At 40.4% G+C, this 24,891-nt stretch overlaps 1 protein-coding gene across 1 annotated transcript in view; it reads right to left on the minus strand.

The window, feature by feature from the left end:
* Rbl2 (RB transcriptional corepressor like 2) overlaps positions 1 to 24,891 on the minus strand; it is a 50,782-nt gene that overhangs the window by 14,651 nt on the left and 11,240 nt on the right. The window contains exons 6-17 of the mRNA XM_057753684.1: positions 23,468 to 23,628; positions 23,324 to 23,388; positions 22,222 to 22,408; positions 18,392 to 18,558; positions 13,402 to 13,511; positions 10,998 to 11,101; positions 7,950 to 8,087; positions 6,346 to 6,510; positions 5,675 to 5,786; positions 2,379 to 2,645; positions 1,942 to 2,219; positions 1,678 to 1,854 (exon numbers count right to left, since the gene is read on the minus strand). Coding sequence (XP_057609667.1) covers positions 1,678 to 1,854; positions 1,942 to 2,219; positions 2,379 to 2,645; positions 5,675 to 5,786; positions 6,346 to 6,510; positions 7,950 to 8,087; positions 10,998 to 11,101; positions 13,402 to 13,511; positions 18,392 to 18,558; positions 22,222 to 22,408; positions 23,324 to 23,388; positions 23,468 to 23,628 — 1,931 coding nt within the window. The remainder of the gene's footprint in view (positions 1 to 1,677; positions 1,855 to 1,941; positions 2,220 to 2,378; positions 2,646 to 5,674; positions 5,787 to 6,345; positions 6,511 to 7,949; positions 8,088 to 10,997; positions 11,102 to 13,401; positions 13,512 to 18,391; positions 18,559 to 22,221; positions 22,409 to 23,323; positions 23,389 to 23,467; positions 23,629 to 24,891) is intronic.

Below are 24,891 nucleotides of genomic sequence, written 5' to 3' on the forward strand. Positions count from 1 at the left end.
TTCAGAGGAGAGATGTGTCTTCAGTAATGATGTGGCAACCAGAAAACAACACAAAATGAGGAAAACTAGACTGGAATCTCAGGATAAGCCAGAAACTATAAAATTTAGAAGACAGTGGTAAAGGTTCATGATCTTGGCCCTCAAATTTGGCAACGAAAAGTTCCCCCCTTCCTCCAAACATAATAAATCTTTTTTTAAGTACTGATGAGAAACTAGAGGAATTAAGGCTTTCATACACTGCATGTAGGAATATAAAATAGAATACTTTGAAAAGTAGACTGGTAGTTCCTCAATGTTTAAACATACAGTTCCCATATGATTGACAGATCATCACTAGGCATTCACTCAGGGAAATGGAAGCCGGTATCTACATACAATCTCATCCACAATGCTCTCCACAGTGTTGTTCATAACTTTCAGAGAAAAACAACCCACATGTCCATTAATAGATGGCTAAAAATACTGCCCAATATCTATAAAATGGAATATCCCACGTGTGTGATGACTGCACATACTTGAAAATGGAAGTCTCGATGCATGGCTATTAAAAACGTTCTGAATCATCCTGAGTGAGGTAACCCAGACCGGAAAGACAAACATGGCATGTACTCATTAGGTGGATATTAGCTGTAAAATAAAGGCTAACTGCTACAATCCACAGACGCAGAGACTAGGTAACAAGGAGGGCTCATGGAGGGATGCCCAGATCTAAGAAGGGGAAATGGAAGCAATTACACGAGTGAGCTGAGGGCAGGTGAGGATGAGAACACAAGCAATCAGGCTGGGGGATGGAGGGAAAGGGTGTTGAAAGAGACTACAGGAAACGGGGTGCATTTCAGGGTCAGGTGAAAACCTGGCACAAGGGAATCTCCCAGGAATCTACAAGGATGACCCCAGCTAAGACTCCTAGCAAAACAGATATGCAGCCTGAACTGTCCATCTCCATAACCAGATTGGTGCCTAGCCATTGTCATCAGAGAGGTCTCACCCAGCAACTGATGGAAACAGATGCAGACCCACAGACAAACATTAGGCAGGGTTCAGGGAATCCTGCATAAAGTGGGGAAAGGATTGTGGAGCTAGAGGAGTCAAGAACACCACAAGAAAATCAACTAACCTGAGCTCATAGGGGCTCACAGAGACTGAAAGGACAACCAGGGAGCCTGCATGGGACTGACCTAGACACTCTGCGTATGTTACAGTTGTGTAGCTTGGTTCTCCCATGGGTCTCCTAACAGTGGGAGAAAGAGGCTGTCTCTGACTCCTTTACAGGCTTTTGGGACCCTATTCCTCATACTGGGTTGCTTTGCCCAGCCTTAATATGTGGGAAGGTGCTTAGTCTTGCTGCAACTTGATATGGCATGTTCTGTTGATATCCATGGGAGGCCTGCCCTTTTCTGAAATGGAGGAGGGGTGGATTATGGGGCAGGGCGGGCAGAGGGAGATGGGGGAAGGGACTTGGGAGGAGAAGAGGGAGGGGAAACTGTTACCAGGATGTAAAATAAATAAATTTTAAAAAATGTCCTATAGCCAAAGCAGGCCACTGGGGCTGGAAGTTACTCCTTTGGCCGGTGGGCCTAAAGGTTATTCATCACAATAAAGCCTCACGTTTTGTGGGGGGAAATGTTCTGAGTAACAAAGTAGCACTTTCGCCTTTCCAGTCTTGAATGTGCTCACCTTTGCCATCACGTAAATGGCACACATTAACAACTGGTCCAGATGTCTGTCCATCATCAGTTCAGGACACTGGATTATAGAGAATTCAAAGCAGGTCCAAATTTTTTTCCTCAGTTCATCTGAAATATCTAGTTTTGCACAAAGATCCCGAAGGCGGACACCAACTAAGTGATAAACCTAACAGAGAAACGGGAATATGTCAAACCTTATTTCATGCTTACACCTGCCAAGCTTGTGCTCCAGTAAAGGTACATGAAAAGTTACCTTTCTAAAGAAAAGTGATAAAGAGCTAGTCTTCCGGGCTCTACTGCTGCTGGTTAAAGGCTGGCCTTGCTTCTGCTGTTGTCCACCTGGGGAAATCTGCTGGACAGTCACCTGACCAGGGACTTGCAAAGTTGTTCCTGTCACCTGTTGGGAACTCAGGCTTCCAGCCAGGGCTTGAGCACTGAGGGGCTGGAGAGAGCCCGTCACAGCTTGTGCCTGGCCTCCAACGTTGACTTGGACTGGGAAGAACGTTATCCCTCCATTCTCATTGGCAATACCTACAGTTTATTACAAAGGAAAAAAGGATTGTTCACAGGTTTCCGTTTCTTTCCTCCCCACCTTCCGTCATTGCTATTTTATACTGACACTCTTTCCAAGTCTTAGGTGATTGTCTAACAAATGCCAGAGAACTCAATCCCTAACTCTGCCTTCCTTACCTTGTACAGGAATGGTCACTGTTTGTCCATTGTTGGCTGTGACAGTGGCTGTTGCCATGGTGACCAAGGTCTGTCCAGGAACTGGTGTGACAGATACAGCCTCCCCAGACACATTCTGCACAGGGACAGCATTCACTAGGGGCTGTGGGGGGGTGCGCCCAGATGCGCCTCCTTCAGAGGGACGGTCACTCTCAAATAGCCGCCGTCTAATAGTGCTGGCTGTTGGCGAACTGTACCTGTCATGTAATGTGGTTGGAGATGCTATACCTACAACCAAAAGAAACCAGACTCCTTAACACAGAAACAAATCTGACTTCCACTTAGGCTCTTGTTCATAGGGAAATACAGTGTGTTTCAGACACTGTACATTGTTTAAAGCAGATAAAGTATACAGAAGTCATGGGATAGCTGTTCTAGTGCAAATTCAAGGAAAGCATTTCACAAAGGAAGTCCCCGCTGTCTTGCAGCTGTCTCTTTTTGGTCTTCCTTCCCAGAAGTCAGATTGGACTTGTCCTCCCCGACCTTGTCCTCTGCCATATTTTGATATAGAGGTAATTTAAGGAATCATTTAATTTCCCCCATACTCAGATTTGAACAGACATCACCTGACCAAGAGACATGATGACATGCCATCCAGCAGTATTTTCCCTCAGCTTCCCACGAATATTCCTCTGTCCTTCCCACGCAGGGAAGATTACTAACATTCTATATTCTTCAGTAAGGTAGATATATAAGGTTTAGATTTAATAAAGGTTTGGTTTTAAATAGCTTTATTGAGATATGATTCATGTGCCATACATATCATCTACTTAAGTTATATAATTCAATGCTTATATATTAAATAATTTTAAAATTGTTGCAAAAATAGATATAACATTATCAGCATTTGTTATTTTTAAATACATAAATACAGCATTGTCTAACTATTAATACTTTCTTGAATGTTTGTTCTTTGAGACAAGGTCACTCTGTGTAGCTCTAGCTGCCCTAGAACTCACTGTTTAGCATGGGTGGCCTCACGCTCCAAGTGCTAGTATTAAAGGCATGCACCTCCATGCCCAGAGCAACTTTTTTTTTCTTTTCTTAGTCACTCTACACAAAAACTAATTGTTATGGCTTAGTTTATTTTTAAGATTCTTACTGACATGTGAGTTTTTGGAATGTGAGCACTCCTTTCTTCCCTGTCCACTGTCTGTAAGACCTGCATGAAATAGCTTTCAGATTTAAAAGTAAAAGTAAGGAGTTCATAACAGACACCAGAAGTGAGTCCTGAAAGCTGTGTCCTAACATCCCTAGACGACATACAAGATGACATAAAGACGGGCAGAGCTGTGGACCAACCATGTAGACTCAGAAAGAGAGAAGTAGCAAGTACAAAGAATGGAAGTTTAATGTCAGTTTTCATTCAGAGACTTGGGGAGGGGAAAACTCCAAAAATGGAACTGAAAAAGACCAGCTTATCAGATTTGAAACCAGGTCTGTATACTGAAACAATTATTACTGTTCTTTGAGAGATGAGAAAGGGCTAGAGATGCCTAAGCACTTCTGCAGAGGATCTGGGTTTGGTTCTTAGCACCCAAATGGTGGCTCACAACTGTCCATAATTATTCACTTACAGAGGATCCGGTACCTTCTGACCTCTGCAGGCACCAGGCACATACATGGTGCATAGACATACATGCAGGTGAAATACTCATAAAATAAATCTAAAAACAATTTTTAAATGAGAAAATTTCATGAAGTATTCAATTAATGAGTTAGCTTGGTTTTCTGTTGTTTGTTGTTTTGAGTCAGGGTCTCATTATGTAGCTAAATTATGTAGACTGGCCTTAAAGCTAGGCTCCTCCTACCTAAGTCTTCCATTACAGTGCTGACATTAGAGGAGTGTGCCACCACACCCTGAATAATCTATGTTTATTGAGTAGGCACTGATTTAGAGTAAACTTAATTTTAAAACCAATTCTTTTATAGCTAATGCTTATCAAGCACATTTTGAAACTGACCTAGTAATAGCAATGTTCTAATGGGTTAGGAGCTCTTTGGAGCTATATAACTGTTCTTTAAAATAGTTGTGGGGCTGAAAGTGCACTCAATAGTACTGTGTACTGTGCACTTGGGAGGCCCTGGCTTCAGTCTCCAGCACTGGGGGAAAATAGAAAAAAAAAAATCAAAGACGACAGACGCCCATACATAAATATAAATCTTGCACCTAGGCAGTCATCTAAGGAGCCAGCTAAAACATAAGCCTGTATTTTCTGTACTTCCTGGCCGAGCAGAGATGTCACATTAACCTAAGTAGCACAGCGCTAACAAAGCTGAACATGGTCCAGCCATGGAGCCATCCTGTCTCACTGTATCTAATGGATCCCATAGCTACCCTTAATATGTCAGGTGTGGTAGTACACACCTATATTCTCAGAGGTTGAGTCAGACAGACCAAGGATTGGAAATCAGTCTGAGCAACACAGTGAGACTCCTATTTCTAATAAACATAACAAAACAAAACCATAAAAGGGAAGACATATTTGAAAGATTGAGAGAATTCACTGAGAATTCTATAGTTGACAATGAATTGTTGTTAATAGTTTGTTTTCCCATTTCTGCCCTTTTGTGTGTTTATAGATGAAAATTCACTTACAAATGAAGACCAAATTAAGTGTAAAGGTATCTAAAAAGATACCTGTAAGTATGGCATAAAGACACACCCCTGCAATCTTTGTAGTGGGGATGTGGATGCAAGAAGATTTAAAATTCAAGGTCAGCCTGGGTTATACAGCCAGACCCTCTCACAAAAAGGTTTTTTTTTAATGTTAATATTTCTTTAAAGCATATTTAAACTGGGTGGTGGTAGTGCACACCTTTAATCCCAGCACTCAGGAGGCAAAGACAGGAGGATCTCTGTGAGTTCAAGGCCAGTCTGGTCTACAGAGCAAGTTCCAAGATCCAGAACAGGCTCCAAGCTACCATGAAACCCTGTTTCCAAAAGGGAAAAAAAGCATATTTAAGTCAGGTGTGGTAGTGTAGTGGCACACACCTGGGATCCAGCACTTGGAAAGTGAACAGTCAGGAGTTCAGGGTCATCACTGGCTACATAGTGAGTTGAAGACCAGCCTGGACTACATAAGACCCTGTCCCAACCCTCTCACACAGAAAAAAGCATTTTTACATGATTGATAGATCACTAAAAGACAGAATATTCTTTGCTCTGCATGGCTATTAACTTGACTTACAGGGTCAGATGACGTCCAAGCATCTAGATTCAGGACGCGAACATCCCTCTAGTGTCTTAGACTCACCTCCTCCGAGTCCTCCAGGGTCAGCGCGTATTTCACTCACCCTTCTTGGCGGTAAGGGAGAGCCAGCAATACAAATTTCATCTGTCCTTTCTAGGTTCTGAGGTGGCATGACCTATAAAGAATTGTTTCCACAAAATCTTAATAATCAAGAACATTTCACTAGAAATAAAGTAACAGTCTAAGGCAAAAGGAAATTTTTTTAAAAAATATTTATTTATTATGGATACAATATTCTGTTTGCATATATGCCTGCAGGCTAGAAGAGGACACCAGACCTCATTACAGATGGTTGTGAGCCACCATGTGGTTGCTGGGAATCGAACTCAGGTCCTTTGGAAGAGCACGCAATGCTCTTAACCGCTGAGCCATCTCTCCAGCCCCAAAGGGAAATTTTTATCTGATTAGTTATTTCTTAACTGAACTACTAAAAGATTCAAACCAGTTACTAGACTGAACTGTCTGAACCAATGTTCCTGACTGATCTGGAGAGTCAGAATTTTTACTGTCATTTGAGGACAGTTACAGGTTCTCAAGAAACCTGATTCTTTTTCCTCTTTGATTCAGGAATAAACCATTAATCACACTGCAAACCCCTGTCCCCCGAGGGCAAAGCCTATAAACAATATTGATGTGCTCCCCTTACAGACAGATGGTAAGATACTGTCACAAACCTCCTCACACGTAGGGACTCTGTTTTCATTCTCTCGAATTCTGTCCCACAGTGGGGACTCTGTTCTCCATGCCAAATGATCTAAAATTTGCCCTTCAATCTGGTTGAGGTGTTGGACCACTTCTCTGCAAAGACCATCTTCTGCTCTAATAAATATTTCTATTACCTGAAATAAAGAAAATTCCCGGGTTAACTAATAATTACTATGATTTTTAATGTAAAAGTCTTATGAGTATAAAGGCAAAATGAAACATCTAACTATTTTTTAAAATATTCAATTTATCAGAAATCACAAGTTTAATAATGTAATAACATATGTAGCAAGCTGCTATTTTGTAATATTTGTAAATAATCTACACATATGAATAATATAAAATATTTTGTATAATTATATATTTCAAAATTTATAAACAAAAAATACACTTTATAAGTCAAGCCTGAAACCAATACTCTTAAAATTTTATATTTAAGAGGTGTGTGCTTGTAGGCTAAAGGCCAAAGGCTCACTTTCCAGTATCAATAAAACCAAAAATAATATTAAAAAATCTCTGAACATAAGCGGAGTGTGGGGGCTCATGCCTGTAATCCTAGTACTGAGGAAGTGAAGGCAAAAGAATCAAAAGTTTCAAGTTATCCTTGAGTTTGATGCCAGCCTGGGCTAGATGATACCTTGTCTCAAAAATAAGTAGGGTGATAGAAAATTAATTTTTTTTGAAAGATCTTTAATACTAAACTCTTATGAATAAGAAAGGCTGATATACAAAATTGGTGACATGAATGCTACTGTTTTAAAAAGATGTATGATATTTTGATTATGTTCTGACAAATAAAGCTTGCTTGGAGTCAGAAGGCGGGGCCAACCACTAGCTGACCAAAATTAACATGGAGGTTTGGAAGACAGGAAGTAGTAAGGTGAGGTAAAAAGCTTGTGGCTGCTCCCCTGCTTCTCGGCTCTCTCAGGTTTTTACCCCCACTTCTGACTCCTGTTTCTTTATCGATAAGATTAGTTAGATTTACACTTTCAAAAAGATTTATTTTTAATTTATGTGTGTGTGTCTTTGTGTCCTGTGTATGGATGGGAAGGAGGCCAGAAGAGGGTTTCAGGTCCTTTGGATCTGGAGTTGATGTGGGTGCAGGGAACTGAACTTAGGTCCTCTCCAGAGCAGGAAGCACGCTTAACTGCTGAGCTGTCTCTCCATTCCCAGCATCCCCTCTTCTTACCCCTCCACCCTTGCTTCTCTTTTTCCCTTCCTTTCTGAGGCAGCCCTTGCTATGTAGTCCAGGTCAAGCTCGCAATCCTCCTACCTAAGCTTTCCAAATACGGGATTATAGGTGTAATCCACCACATCTGGCCCCCTTTTAGGTCTTCAATCACAGTATTCTGCAGTCCTTTGGCAGATGGTAGAAGAAATCAGGTGAATGTTTCAGCCAAAAGAAATCTGCCATACTACTGTATATTACAAGAATTTATATAGGTCTTAAGACTCTGTTTCACCTTACTTCTCTACATACAGATTATTAAATATTTAATAAGATAGATTTATATGTTTAATGTGAACAAGGTGGGTAGCAAGAGGTTGGTCTCATCAGTATAATTTTAAATACCTTATAAAAATGATAATGTGGTACATCAAATATTTCAACAATAAATGGAAAATTCCCAGGAGGCTCATAGGAGAAAGCGACAACCTCAAGGCAGCAGGCCAAGAGGGACTTATGGAATGCGTCTTGCTCCAAAACAACCTATAAAACAAAGTAGCATTTAGAAATAGTAGCCCACTCTGAAAACCATTCCATATCCAGCTTAAATGTACTCATCATTTTATTAAAATATAGATTAAAGGAATATATAAGAACTTCCAAAAACATATGCTGTGAAATACCTTTTAAAAGATATTTTAAAATGACAAACAACAAGCTTTTGAGGATATGATAAAACTACAGCCCTATGGATTGCTGGTGGGAATGTAAAATATGAAATGCTGCTTTGACAAATAGTATGATGGCTTTCAAAAGTTAAGCATAAAATTACTGTATGAGACACTTGCCTCACCTCTGTGAGATTCTGGTCCAGTCTCCAGAACTACCATATGACACACCAATCCTACTTCTAGGAATAAAGAGCCATCAGGGACCAAAAGCAAGCACTCAAAACAGATGCCTTGCACACCAGCAAGCAACCAAGGCAGCACTGTTCACAACAGCCCGAGGCAGAACGATCCTAGTGTCTATCAACAAATGAGTCACAAGCAAAAGATTTAAACACAAGGAAAGGAGTTGTAATGCTTGCTAGAACATGGATAAACAGTGAAAGCAAACGTAAGTCAAACACAAAAGGGCAAACATGATTCCAACTATCTGGGGAACCTTAAATAGGTAAACTCAGAAAGCTGGAAGACAGGACCCAGAGGGCCAGAGAGAAGGAGGGATGGAAAATTAGTGTTTATTGACGGAAGATGGTGAGGATAATGGCTGCAAAGCTCTGCCAACGTACACTGAAATGTAACCTTCAAGATGATGAAAACTACTTTCTTAAGTAAATTGCACCACAGCAAAATCTTTTAAAAGAGATTAATATATTAAGTACCTGTTTGATATTAGTCCCTAAGTTGTAGCTATGGTTTATATGCAATTCAGTATGTGTTTCATGCACACAAAGTTAAGTCGTAAAGCAGCATATATATATATACGGTGGCCTACAACCATCTGTATCTCCACTTTCAGAGGATCCAACACCCTTTTCTGACCTTTGAGGATACCAGGAGCCACACACATGGTGCATATGCATAAGCATGCAGGCAAACACTCATAAAATAAAATATAAAAAAAATCAAAACAAACCAAAAAAGAAACAATAGTATGTCCCTGTAATCACAGCATTTGGGAGACTGGGGCAGGAAGATTAGAAGTTTAAGGCCAGTGTGGGTTAGACTAAGTTTAAGGTCTACATGTACTACATAGTAAGACCTTGTCTCAAATTTGGATAAAAGAAAAAGAGCTAAATGTTACAAGAAATTCAAACTAATTACTGGCCAATTTTATAGCTTTAAAAATGTCATTTTAAAAATTAGCTCTTTTTTAAAAATTTGACTTATCCCTATGTATGAGTGTTCCACGTACATGTTTTCTATGCAGCACTCTCTGGTGCTCTGGCATCTGGAGAGGCCAGAAGAGCGCATCAGATATCCTGGGACTGGAGGTGGAGAGTCGTAAGCCACCATGAGTGCAGCCCACTGAACCCATGTCCTGTGCGAGCGGCCAGTGCTTTTAACCACCGAGTTAGCTCTTCAGCTCCAAAGCCTGCACTCCTTTCTCTTTCCACCCTTTTGTTGTTGCTGTTCGAGATCGGTTCCTCTGTGCATCCCTGGAACTCTCTCTGTAGACCAGGCTGGCCTCGAACTCACAGAGATCTGCCTGCCTCTGCCTCCTGAGTGCTGGGACTAAAGGCCTGCGCCACCACCGCCCAGCTCAAAATTAGCACTCTTAATTGTAAAGTCTCTTTTAAATTAATGTGAGTGATATGTGGACAACCATGGAAGTGCTGCAGTGCTTTCCCATAGCCCTCACATCTCATGCTCCTAGCCTTAACTGAGTAGTTCTAGTTTTCCCTAGCTTCATCTTATAAGAGACTATTTTTAAATGCCACATAAAATTATGTATAATTCTAAGACACTAGTGTTTGTTTAGGGTATTTTATTGGTTTATAAAGATCATCTTGGAAAAAAAAATCTTTTTTTTTTTTTTTTTGTGATACTCCCCAAGACCTTGCAATGCTAATCAATCATAACGGAATGAATTCATCCCCAGCCCGACTTTGGTTTTTTGTTGCACAGGATGGCCTCAAACTTGTTATGAAGCTCAGGCAGACCCTGAAATTGTGGTTCTCCTGCGTCAGCCTCCAAAGCAGGTAAGATTTAAAGGGTAAGCCATGGGAAACTAAGAAAAAATCATCTGAGTCAAAGGATGGTTGGATACTCATGCTCAAGTCCCGTCCAGTCAACAGTCAATGTTTTCCTTCTATCAGACTTGTATAAAAATCCATGTTATTAAACAACCCCGCTCAAGTCCAGTCTGAGTATTTTAACACTTGACTACTGTGGTATGGATGAGAATGTCACTCATACACTCCAGGGTTTGACTATGTGGTCCTTATTTGGTGGTATCGTTTGGGAAAGGTTTAGGAAGTGTGGCCTTGTTGAACCAAGTTTGTCACTGGAGGCGGGCCTCACAGTTTGCTCTCTCTGCCATGTGCTTGCTGGTGAAGATTTGAGTCTTCAGCTTCCTGTTCTTGTCACTGTGCCTTCACTCAGCCATCATGGACTCCTTCCCTCTGGAACTGTTAGCCCAAATAAACTTCTTCTAGTTGCTTTCATCATTGTATCTTATCACAAAGAAGTAATGAATACATCTACAGATTCCTCCTATCAGTGTTATAATGTATGACCTGCTACAGTGAGAATCACTTCTTTAGTCCACTCCACATACCTTACACTGTTAGGGTTGAGGGCTCTGTGTACAAGTTTGTTTCCTTAGGTGCTAATCTTATTCCCTAAAGAACACATCATTTCTTTGTAATGACCTTTTGTTGGGGGGTGAGGGTGAGGATGAAGCTACGTCTTACTGCAGTGATCAATACATTACTATTGTACTCACAGATAAATCCATGTCTCCCAATCTTTTTTGTTCCTGCTCAATAACAGACTCTAATACTTTATAGTAAAGCATTTCTGCAAAACGAAAATATTTGTTGGCAATTTCTGTTGAAATAAGAAAAATCACAAAAATTAAATACAAATTAAGTAAATATCATGGAAAAAATTGATCCCTCCCTTCACTATCCATAAAATAAAATCTAAAAACCAAATCCATACTTTCAATTATTATAATTAATGTATACTGGTGTTCTGCTTACACATATATCTGTGTGCCATGTGTGACTGGTTGCCCAAGAGGCAAGAAAAAGGCATCGGATCCCTTGGGACTGGGGTTATAGATGCTTGTGAGCCACTGTGTGGGTGCTGGGAATTGAACCTGGGTCTTCTAGAAGAGCTCTTAACTGCTGAGCCAGTGCTTTTCAACCTTTCTAGTGCTGTGACCCTTTAATACAGTTCCTCATGGATTGGGGAGGAAAATTATTTTCATTGTTACTTCATAACTGCAATTTCACTACTGTTATGAGTCGTAATGTAAATATCTGATATGCAACCCCTGTGAAAGTTTCACCTGAACCCCAAAGGGGTCTTGACCCACAGATTGAGAACCTCTGTGTTGAGCCATCTCTCTGGCCCAAATACATACTTTCTATAGTTGATGTTTCAATTATCCCTAAAAATGTCTCAATATTCCTTTTCCCCCTTTTTCACTGAGTCAGGGTGCACTCTGTAGCCCAGGTTGGCCTTTAGCTCTAATCACTAGTCCTGCCACAACCTCCCAAGCAGTGGAATTATAAATGTGAGCTCCACAACTGGCTTAAGTACCGTTAATGTTAACATTTTCGCATTTTCTAAAACTGACATTAAAGCAGCATATAAAGAACTTAGTGTCTCTGCATGAGACGCACACACTATCAGTGTCTCTACATGAGACGCACACACTTTATCAGTGTCTACATGAGACGCACACACTATCATTGTCTCTACATGAGACGCACATACTTTATCAGTCTCTACATGAGAGGCACACACTTTATCAGTCTCTACATGAGAGGCACACACTATTACTGTCTCTACATGAGACACACACACTATCACTGTGTCTACATGAGACGCACACACAATCACTGTCTCTACATGAGACGCACACACAATCACTGTCTCTATATTAGACATACACACTATCATTTTGAAAATAACAATTCTATTCCACTATGGCTTGGTGTTGGAGGTCCTTCAAAGACTTATGTGTTTAAGCTTTGGTACCTTTGGTGGCACTGTTGGAAGGTAGTGGGACCATTAAGAGGTTCTTAAGTCATCAGAGACATAGCCTCTAAAGGGATTGTGGGCTCCTGGATTCTTGATGAGTGTGTATCCCTTGATCTCCTTGCCATGACAATTCCCCTCACAGAGGTCAAAGCAACTGTACTACTAATCATAAGTTGAAACTTACAAATCAGGAGCTGAACAAACTTTTAGTTTTAGAAGTTAATTATCTTAGATATTCATAGGAACAAGAGCTAACTAATACATACTATATTAAGCAGTATATAACTGGTTTATTATTCTAGTATACTTGGTTTTGATTCATTACAGCTTTAGGCCTATACCAGTTATAGACTGAGAACTGCTAACGCAAAAATCCAAAATCTGAGATTTTTTGAAAATCAACATCATGCCATAAGATGTGTAAGTCAAATACAATTGCACTGAAAGGTGATGACAAGGACTAGACTATATACAGGGTATATGAAACATAAGTTACTTTTGTCTTTAGATTTCAGTTCCATGTCCAAAATATTTCATTTTGTATATGCAACAATCTAAAGCTGAAAAAAAAAAACCCTACATATTTCTGGTCCCATGCATTTCAGAGAAGGGAGACTCAGGCTGTGCAGCTTCTGTCTTTCTATGTTTTTGTTTTTATTTTTTTCTATGCTGTTTTTCTTTTTTTAAAAAATATTTATTTATTTATTATGTATACAATGTTCTGTCTGTGTATATGCCTGCAGGCCAGAAGAGGGCACCAGACCTCATTACAGATGGTTGTAAGCCACCATGTGGTTGCTGGGAATTGAACTCGGGACCTTTGGAAGAACAGGCAATGCTCTTAACCACTGAGCCATCTCTCCAGCCCCTCTATGCTGTTTTTCTATGCTGAAGAATCCAAATACAAATTTCCAGCTTACAAATAAAACCTTACAAATCAAACAGCACTAAAAGTCCAACATAACAGATTTAGATTAAGCCTTCTGTTTCTGAAAAGGGCCCAGAAATCACGTCACTGACAGAGAAGAAGGACCGCTACACCACAGCCTTCGGTTTACAGGTCTAGTCTTTCCTTGTCTGACTGCATATAGTCAGACGTCTAGGTGAGGAGCAGTCTGGACAACAGTAAATCTTACCTTTAGCACAATTACTAGAATCCTCATCTGGCTGAAAATGCTGAGAATATAGTTCGTGCATTTCTCTCAGTCTGTTAGCAATAGCATGAGTTGGGTCTCGGGAACATGTCCTAAAAAGTAATGTGAGATTATATAATGTAACATGTTTTGACCACAAAGAAATGCAATATCTAAAAGTATAAACTTTGTTAACATATAAATAGAAAATGCTTTGAACAGACACTATATACTTTGCAAGTGAATGAAGGAGATCCCATACTTTCTTTTCAAAGATGGTATTACTATATCAAGTGGTACTATATCTGTGTGGAGTTGTTCACTTTAAGTTCAGTGGACTTGATCTGGGGCTCATGTGATGCTGTGACTGACCCCACAACCTTATATTTCCCATCATTAACAGCAACCAAACTGCCCTCAAGTGACTGTCTAGTGGGCAGCAAAACTTCTGGGAAGAACTCCTGGGAAAAAAATTAAAATAATAAAGGGGCACAGAACCTATACTATAAGCAGCACATAGAAGCCAATATTGGCATTTTTTAATTCCCCCATATGAGGCTTATTTCATTGACTTTTAAATATATTATTTGTGTGTGGAGAGTTTATATATGTGTATGTTCAAATATTTATGGGCACACATGTGTGGGGACCTGTGCAAGTGTGAGCTTATGTTTGTGGAATCCACGGATCAACCTCAGAGGTTGTCCCTCAGCAGATATACACCTGTTGTTACTGAGAACCTGGAGATCACTGATTAAGCAAGGATGGCTGGCCAGCAGCCTTGGGGATCCACCTGTCTCTGACCTAGCACTGAGGTTCTAAGCCTTTGCCACCAAACTTTTTATGTGGGAGATAGGGAGAAATGTCAGGTTCTTATATAAAGCAAGCACTTTACCAGCTGAACCATCTCTCTCACCCTCTTGTTCATTTGATTGTTTTTTATTAGCAATATATGTTCAGTACAGAAGTGTCATACAGATCATTACCTTTGGGGCTTTTATAACAACTGTTTTAATCTGATCACAACTGTTTAATTTGATCATACACATACAGATATAAATCATCAAATTATAACTATTGTATATTTAAACAACTATGTTTTAACTTGATCATATGCATGTATATGATTAAATATACATACATAGCAAAACTTTAGCCAGCCTATAAAATTACAAAAAAGTTCCATACTTGTGATACAGAACTAGAGATAACTATGTAATAAAGTGTAGAATTTTATTTATGAATACATACATATACTTTAAAGTTTATCTGTAGCAGTATTTTAATTGTATTTTAATAAATAAAGCTTGCTTGGTGATCAGGAGAGTAAAACAGCCACACTGGTCAGCCTTACAGCCAGGCAGTGGTGACACACACCTTTAATCCCAGTAACCACACTAGTTGTCATACAAACTGGGCAGTGCACGCCTTTAATCCCAGTGGTGCACACCTTTAATCCCAGAACTAGAGAAGATTATAAAATGGGAGAAAATAGCTCTCAGACACAGTCTCATTCTGAGATCCTGGAAGCAGGATCTCCATTTCGGACTGAGGTCGAGGTAAGAGCCAGTGGCTGGTTATTTTGCTTTTCTTTTCTTTTTTTTTTTTTTTTTTTTTTTTATTTTCAAGACAGGGTTTCTCCATAGCTTTTGGTTCCTGTCCTGGAACTAGCTCTTCTAGACCAGGCTGGCCTCGAACTCACAGAGATCCGCCTGCCTCTGCCTCCCGAGTGCTGGGATTAAAGGCGTGCGCCACCACCGCCCGACTATTTTGCTTTTCTGACCTTCAGGTTGAACCCCAATTTGTCTCCAAGCTTTTATTAATCATGCATCATTTATCAAAAAAAAAAAGTTGGCTCTACCTGGCATCTACTGATAATATATAATTCTATTAATAATATCTAGGATTAAAGCTGTCATGACTAGAGATTATAAAAAGATCTGAAAGGTTTGGCTACAATATAGGCTTTTATAACATACATCTAAAATGCTTCTCTTAGCTACTCTAGCAGCTGAGGCAGGAGAATAATGAGTTTAAGGCCAACCTGGACTACATGGTGAGTTCAAGTACACAGACTTGATCTGTAACATGGCTGCATTCTGTAATGCAGGCTAGTCTTGAATTTATGATCCTCCTGCTCAGCCCTAAGTACTAGGATCATGGCCATGTGTCTGGCCAAGACCCTGTTTCAAAAAAAAGTAAATAATTACTCCTTTGAAGGAACATCCAGACCGGTGTTTGGCAAAATTAGGTACTGTAACCTAGCCAAACTGACACATAAAATTAACTACCATATCCTATCTAAGTCACAAGGTCACATCTCAGCAGTAGAGTCTACAGGCCAGCTTTCTCATCTTCCCATATGAGGAGGAGGTGAGGTAGAAAATACACTCAGATTATGCATAGGACTTTGTGCGCACCCAAATTCCCAGAATGTTTTGTCAATTGCCCACTACCAAATTCATTGGAAAGATAAAAATAAAATGCTTCTAAATTCAAGGCATATAAAGGTCATCTGAAAAATCTAACTTTGGAAGAAGCCACTAAAACATGGACTGTTCATTGTGAATCATAATCAAGTTTAAGAATAAAGAGGACTGTGAAATACAAAGGGAAAGTAATCATCCTTGAACTTCAGTTAGCCTAGTTAGCTATGGATGGAAATTGTTGAGGTTTATAGATAATGTCTTTGTTATTCTATATTACCAGAATAAGCTCATATTGCAGGACATCTATACAATCAAACCATAAAGTCTTAGGAACTTTGGAATGGGCTTTCTCAAATCAACTTGCCTAAGTTATACACAGAAGCACATTGTGAGCTGGAGATGGCTCTGAGCTGGTGGACATGCATGAAGCGGTGAGTTCCACCAGCACTGCATGACTCTGGGGACAGCAGGAGACTCAGAGACGTCAAGGTCATCCTCTACTACCTCTGTAGTTGAAGGCTAGCCCGAGTTATGCACAAACAAATAAGAATTACATTCCACCTATTGTGTTTTTCTTGAAAAGTTACTGATACTCCATGAGCCTTGGGCAGAGCAAAGAACTAAAGTAGGCCTTCCCAGGTTAGGAGTGTTCCACAGAGCTCGCAGAAACTAAGTGACTGACACACTGAGTGCTTCCAATCTTTTCAAATCTGAGCCACCCTTCAGAATTTTGTTCTAGATCAATCCCCTCTACCGTCACTGACATTCCACCCCCCTCCTTCAACTTTCTAAACATCTGGGAATAAGACAGTCTGAGATATTTGTAACCACTATTGTACCATCGCCACTCTTTTAAGCAATGCCACTTCTAGCTTGCCGAGCTCCAGCAGGAGTAGTAAACGAGAAGTTTCTATATTGTGGTTCATACAAAGCAGACTGTCCACAGATCCACGAGTGGGAAATCAGAGGTGGCAACTACCTACGAAAACCACTCACAAATTGTGGCCTCCAGTGGAAGAGTACAGAGATTACTGCTGGTGCTGCGGCACTTGGTGAGCTGTCAGAATTCTCTGAACCTCTGACTCAAAAACTCCCCTTTTCAAGTATGAGAAATTGCTCAAGACTTCAAAATAAATTTGTGCTTCCAAAACAGAACTATTAGTGTTTTCCAAGAGGCAAGTGAACTTACCTGGTTGGTCTATTTGAAGGTAACTTTATGCCCCCAAATACCCTGCTATCAGGGTGCAAATGTGCTTTGGGACCCACCAAGAGATGGCATGGAAGTACATGCTGATGATCCCAACACTAGGGAGTGGAGGCAGGAACACCAGGAGTTTAGTGTCATCTGTGACTACTTAGAAGGTTGAGGTCAGTTTGGACCGCATTAGATCCTGACATACAAACATATTTTTTTCCGACTCTTCCTTCATCAGTAGTTCTGAATGGGGTCAAAAGTATGTAAGTATAATATTGTGAGAGAAAAAACAGGGAACAGAAACAAAGTACTGGCTGTTCCTTTCTCTTTTATGTATATGTGAATTTTAAATATAAATGTCAAGATGTAAAGTATTGATGCAAGTCAAAATGTTATTATGATCAAGATCTAGAAGATCAACCTCTTAACAATTACAAAAGTATTTCTAGTTAGGAAAAATATTTATCCCAGGTTGGCGTCATATATATCCCAGGTTCTCAAGAAGCAGAGGCAGGAGGATCATAAGTTAGGCCAGTTTGGTCTACATAGTGAATTCCAGACCAGCTAGGACTGTTCAAAAACAAACAAACAAACAAAAAGTGTGTAAAACAAAATTTGAAAAAAAAACAATAGATTTATAACAATTAGAATAATAAACCTGCTTTTTTCTGGATAATGCCAGAATTTTATTTTTTTAAGTATGTAAATTTCCTTATTGACATTAACTATATAGTGTTTTAATATTTTTATTATACAGTAGATTCCATCTATGAACTGTATTTTTCTGAATTATCCTACATGTAAGCACATGTTTTTTTGTTTCGTTGTTTGGTTTGGGGGTGCTCTTTTTAAGACCGGGCTTTACGTAGTCCAGCTGCCCTCAAGCTCAGGTGGTGGAGGACAGCCTTGAAGCAGTCTTCCTGCTTTCCCTCCCAAGGCCTCGGATGGGGGCGGGTGCCGGCTGTGCTACTCCTTTACATTTGCTGCTGACAAACATGAAACTATTCAGAGCCTACTGCAGTTACCGTCTGCTATGCCACATATAAATAAGTCTGAGCAAGCTATGTTTTCTGCTTACATTGCTTCTTTATGAGACAGAGCCTCACTCTGTAGCCCAGGCTAGCCTCGCACTTGTGATCTTTCTGTCTCAGACTCCTGAGTCATGGAATTACAAGCAAATACCACCATGTATGCTTGCTTATACATTTTATATTGCTATATCATTTATTGATTAATAAAGCTAGCTATACAATGAATGCAAGACCGTGAAAGGGCAACTTGGTAGGGCACTAATACTGAAAATTTATGGTAAGAAATTGAAAAATGGTCAACAACTAACTCTTGGAAGGCAGACAAAATTAAAACCAACCTGAGTATCTGTTCAAGCCTCTCACTGGGTGCATTCCTGAGGCCACTCAGCATGGTGTGAAGGCGACTTAGGCTGTATGTAGTTGTGGAGACGGGGGTCACTGAAGGATTGTTCTCCTGAACATACCTCACGCCAGTCAGTGGTGTGCAGATTCTAAGTGCTTTAGACTAGAGGACAAAAATTAAGTTTCCTTAGAGTACACCACAAATAGGAATTCAAGACAATGAGATTTTCTATCAACAGATTTTAGTATATCAAACATCGCCATTTTGAGAATTTAAACATAATTCCACTCAGAGCTTCTATTATCCAAACACGTTCTCCCAAATAAGAACAATACATACATAGTCTAGGCAACTAAAAGTTCTCTTTACGTAAATCTTACAGCTGAAGTCTACGCCAGTGTAGGGCGGAGCGCAATGGCACAGTGTGACTTACACATACGGGCTCTATCTATCTCTCTAGGAGCTCCCCTTCAGAGCCCATGCTCAGCACACAGGGAAATCAGGATTGAAAACACTAAGAACATCACTCCCACAGCTTCAGTCCACTGCTGGGGAGTGACACTCAACGACATGAAAGCAATGGCTAGAATCTGGCCTAAATAAAAACCAATGTATCAAATTTACTTCAGAAGGTAAACATTTCAAAACTAAATAAATACTAAGTAAAAGGAAAATCTGATGCACTGCAAGTCCTCATCAGTCACCCCCAGACTTTAGTTCCTAGAATCCATGACAGTTCCTCTCAAGCAGACAGGTTTTCAGAGGAGCAAGCCGGCAAACATTTAACATGCATATGAAAAATATGTGAGCAAGAATTTAAACATGAATACATATACTAGCAAATCAGCTTTTCCAACTTTTTAAAGAAACTCTAAAAGATTGTTAGCTTAAAGCATTTTTAATACTCAGAATTCAGCATTTTCCCCAAGTACTGAAAGTTCTTACCCTAGACTTTGAAATGCTTAGCAAAGCTTTCACTTAGTAACAGAACAAAATCCTCGATTCTCAGGACACAGGAAGGCACAAACCATTCACTAAATGGAAATGAATATGTGTTCTACGTCTTAGCTACAGACACGAAGAAATTCTTATTATTATTTAAAGGTAATAAGATGGTCTGGGTAGATTAGGTGCAGCAGATGGCTGCTGTATTTTGGCTTCTTGCACTGCCCACATCCCTGCCTGTCCTGTGAGATAAAAATGTCCTGGATACATGTGAAGAAGTCATAGCAGCCAGCAGCACATAAAGCAGTCTCACTCACAAGCAGCACTGGTTTCATAGAATCTAGGTGTGATCAACCACAGCTTCCTGCCTGAAGTCCTCCACGTCAGCGCGGGGCTTCCCTGTGTTGTGGTACTAGTAAGAGGTTTAGCTTTGCGATTCCCTGTGCATTCTCTTACAGGGTACAGAGCTGATATAAAAAATACTAGGCCAGGGCTGGAGAGATGGCTCAGTGGTTAAGAGCATTGACTGCTCTTCCAAAGGTCCTGAGTTCAATTCCCGGCAACCACATGGTGGCTCACAACCATCTGTAATGAGGTCTGGTGCCCTCTTCTGGCCTGCAGACATACACACAGACAGAATATTGTATACATAATAAATAAATATTAAAAAAAAAAAATACTAGGCCAGGTATGGAGGCACACGCCTTTAATCCCAGCACTTGAGAGGCAGAGAGAGGTAGATCTCTGTGAATTTGAGGTCAGCCTGGTCTACATAGAGAGTTCCAGGACAGACAGAGGTATAGAGAGATCCTGTCTCAAAAAAATCAAAACAACTAGGATGCATCTTTCTCTAGGAGAGACAGGTCTGGTGTGCTCCGGAACTCTGCCTTTACATCTTTATTCTTCAACAACTCACCAATGGGAATCTTCATTTCCTGATTTTAACCATCCATGCCCAGCTGACTCAGAACATAAAACCACAACTCCAACCTCTCTGGGAAGCTCCGGTAATACATTTCTAAACTGCCCCACTCAGTGAGTCAACCAGGATCCCCAAAAGACATCTCAAATACAATGTGCTAATAACCCTCACTTTAAATCCCAGACTCGAGCTTCCCTCTTGATAAATATCAATAGTAGAAGTTTAGGGATAACTGTACACAGCACCAGCTGCAGCCCTCCTGGCGCCTGTATTCTAACACAGAAAGACAGAGCAGTTCAATTACCTACTTATTTACTACGAGGCACCAACAGCAGAGTAAGAGAAATGGAGTCTTGAGGGTGGGAGTGTGCTGGGCTATTGTTTGACAGGAATCAGCTTAGCAGAGAACAGAAAAAATGAGGAAGTAAGCCACATGAGTATCTTGAAGAAACGTATCTAGGCAGAGGTGGCAGGGTAAAGGTTTTGAGCTGGTGGCATGCTTGGCATATCTGAAGAATGGAAAAAGGTGGAATGGGTGAGGGGAACAGGAGGAGGTGAACACACAAGCAACACGACCAGCTCACTCAGGACCTCAGAGGCATTTATAAGGACGTACACTTACATCATTCACCCAATAACGTCATAATCCAAATTATCACTAAGTCCTGTGGATGCTATTTCTAAAATGTGGTCTAAATACAAATATCTCTATAAACCAAGCCACCATGAAGAGTTGCTAAAACAGCCTCTTAACATTCTCTTGCCCTGAGCCCACCTCTCTCAGGCCCTTTAAAAATGTTCATTAGATCATGTAGGGGGTCATCTTTCCAAATACTCTCTTGAAACATTCCATCTCAACTACAGCCAAAGTCCTTGCAATGGCTTCCAAAGACTAAGAGGCCTCTTACCTCCTCCCTGCACCCTCATCTTGAGACTCTCCCTTAGGAACTATGTTCTTACCACATAGGCCTTCTCACCATGCCTTCAACATCAGACATGTTCCTACCTCAGATCTTAGGAGTTGCTGCTATTCTGCCGGCTTCAAATCAATTCCGTCTGTACCCAAGGCTTTCCTCCTCAGTTAACTCAGGACTCTATTAATACTAACCCCTCAGAGCACTCCAGCCACCATGTCTACAGTGGACCCCAAGTCCATACCTTCTGTCCCATCCACAACACTCCGTATTATCTAGTTTATCTGTCCTATGTACCATCATCCAACACATTTAACTACTTGGTTAGCTATTGTCTACCTTTCCCAGCTAAAATTAAGTTTCTTTAGGACAGGCTGTTTGCTGCTGTTTTGTCCACTGCTGTATTTCTGAGAGTCCAGAACATAACCTAGCATATGAAAACATTTGAGTATCATCAAATGGTGTTCATGTCTGTAATCTCAGCGCTTAGGCAGCTGAGGCATGATTGCTATGAATTTGAGGTTAACCTGGCAAGCATTGTGAGACCTGTCTCATCAACAAAAAAGGAAAGGAGAGAGAGAGAAAGAGAGAGAGAGAAGCAAGTGGACCAGTGTCAAGTCTGAAGCTTCTCGGTTATGGGGAAGGGAAAACTAGAGTCACCAGTTTTCATCATCTTAAAATTTGGTTTCAGTTCATCAGAATTTTCTTAAAGATTAGACTGCAGATCCACAGGCTCCAATTAGAGTTGACTGATATTTCCTAAATACCTCTTGTTTCCACCGTGTAGAGTGAATACCACAGCCCATCTTCCCAAAAGCAAAGACTGCCAGCAAAACATAGCTGTTGAGACTAACGGCCAGTTCCCTTCTCACGCCTAATTAAATATTTGAAAGTTGGTGCTAAACCAAAAAATAAACCAATACGCTAACTTGAATTTTCTTTTCCTTACCACAGCACTTAAAGCATACATACACACAGGATCATGAACAGTGAGCAGAAGCCCGTTTTCCCCTCGTCCCAGCCTCCCTCCCCCACGGGGCTCACCTTGTCAAGATGCTGCTGCAAGATGTCTTTCACCTGCGTTCGTTCCGCACTCTCTGTACCTGAGGCAGCATTCAGACACCGCGAGAGAGTCCCAACTTCCTCCTCAGCATCCTCGCCAAGAAATATCCGTTCATCCAGATTCCCAGCGGCTAACACACATTCTTCATAAGCCTTATTAACAGCCTTACTGTGGGGAAACAGGGCCGCCATTTCAGCTCATGGTCCACAGCACATACTTCATTTTTACTATAAAATCTGGTAAGTTTTTCAAAGTCCTATTTTAATAGAATAATTGCTCATTACAAAAGTTTGATTTATTCTGTATGTCCAGCACACACTGAGCATAGTTTTTCAACAGTGTATCAAGGTAGGGACCCTGAACCAACCTGCCTTCAATAAGCTGATAAGAATAGCAAATGACAGCACACATTCAATACGCTACATTATACTAAACTGAGGATAAGCAATAGTGAGCCTGGGTGATCTATAACTGGTATAAGATCATGTAGGAACACTTCCTCCGCTGTTCTTGGCACCTCTGAAGACCTGGTACTGTCATATCTTGTCACCTCTTAAGTTCCAAAAACCTGTCTTCTGTTCCCTTTTCTTAACTTTTTATTTATTTATTTATTTTAAACAAAGTAGCCTCAAACTTATAGTCTTCTTTCCCCAGGTCCCAAGTGCTGGGATGTCAGGCATGTACCCTGATATCTAGCTACAAAATCATTTCTTTTTTCTCTTTTTTTGTTTTTTTGAGATAGGATTTCTTTGTGTGACCACAGAACTAGCTCTGTGGACCAAGCAGCCTTGAACTCTGATCCGCCTGCCTCTGCCTCTTGAGTGCTGGGATTAAAGACGAGTGCCACCATACCCGGCACAAAAGCATTTCTTAATTTCAAAATTTATAATCTAAAATCCTGACTAATAAAACTTTAAGCAGAACAAAAACAAGTAGACGTTTCTAGACCTGTTGTTTCCCGAGTTCTCCCACACAGTACTGAAGCATCTGAGCACAGAGCACAGGGCCGAGACTGAGGTCGTCCCATGTCCCCCCCCCCCCGGGATAACTCGGTGTCACAGCACGCTGCAGCACACTACTCACAAGCTCTCCCCAAAGTTGCCGGGCTCCAGGAAGCCAGTGAGATTTTCTTCCTTCCCCTTGAGGAGCTAGGATGAAAGGAGCGCCTTAGATTACACGCCACCAACTCTTTATCCAGAAAGCATGCTTATGTCATTGCTTACAAACCTTTTTTTCAAAAAGTTTCCTAATATAGGGTTTCCAGAAATGCTCCTTTATTCCCTTCGCCTCCAACACCAGGCCGTCGTGTAAGGAACAGAGCTTCTCGATGACACACGGTGGGTCAGAGGAAGGCTTAGAATCCTTAGGGTGGCAGTCCTCTGATGAGCCTATGATGTATGAAATCACAGAACAGAGACAGGTCAGCATCAGTTAGCTAACATAAATATTCGTGAGTCTGCTCAGGATATGATTGGCATGTGTATCTAATTTATATATGCTTCAGAAAATGGAGAGCTGGACATGTAGCATCCCCAGTACAAAGAAACAAAAAAGGGCACTTTAGCCCAGACACATTGCCTCACAATATTCCAGTGGCCAGACTGTTGTGAATTGGAAGGACAGCCTGAGCTATAACATCCTGTCTCACATAAAGAGATGACTACTTACATTATAAATTAAATACTTTTTTAAATGGAAATGAACAAAGTACATCACCACTCAAATGATTTGTTATGTGACTATAGATTGTTAGAAAACTTTTTAAAAAGTTGTTGCAAGAATATCTAAAAAAGTAAGAACTGTATTCTGCAAATGAGCTTTACATTCAAATTTTTAAAAATTCACTTAACAAATCACATAGTTCTGCCGGGTGTGGTGGTGCACGCCTTTAATCACAGCACTCAGGAGTAGGCAGGGTGGATCTCTGTGAGCTCGGGGCCAGTGTGGTCTACATAGCAAGAGCCACAACAGCGAGAGACCTGTCTCAAAAAAACAATCATCATTGTCACCATAAATTATTTTATTTCATATAATAATATATTAGGTATTAATATATAATATACAACTATATTATATATTTATATGTTATTATATACAACAATATGTATTATTATATGTAACAATAAGATATTATTATTATTATTAATTACCCAATTCAGGCTGGTGAGATGGCACATCAAGTAAAGCCCCACTTCCAAGCCTCACACCCTGAGTTTGGTCCACGACAACTGATTCCCTCAAGTTGGTTTCTCACATGTGTGCTGTGGTATATACATGCCTCCTCCCTGCCCCTCCCCCCACTAAAATATAACAATTGTTTTAATTACACAGCTCAAAAATTATCCACTTTGACTTGATTATATTAGATGTATTTATACTCATTCACAGTGTACTCTTTCACAAGAACACAAAATTTTCAAAGAAAATTAAAGGAGGTAAAAATAGAAGAAAACATAAACTATCCAATGGAAGCAATAGCTACATCATAAGACGAGGGTGCCCTGGACTCAGTTCCTAATGAAAGGAAGAGGGAAAGGAGTACAGAAAGGGGAAAGGTCAAGTTTTCCCTGTTCAAAATGCTTGGACCAGAAGGTTTAGAATGTAGACCTGAATTTCAGATACCTGCTTCATCTTTATTAGAAGAACATGCA

The sequence above is a fragment of the Chionomys nivalis genome, chromosome 21 (assembly GCF_950005125.1).
Source record: "Chionomys nivalis chromosome 21, mChiNiv1.1, whole genome shotgun sequence".
Classification (NCBI taxonomy): domain Eukaryota; kingdom Metazoa; phylum Chordata; class Mammalia; order Rodentia; family Cricetidae; genus Chionomys; species Chionomys nivalis.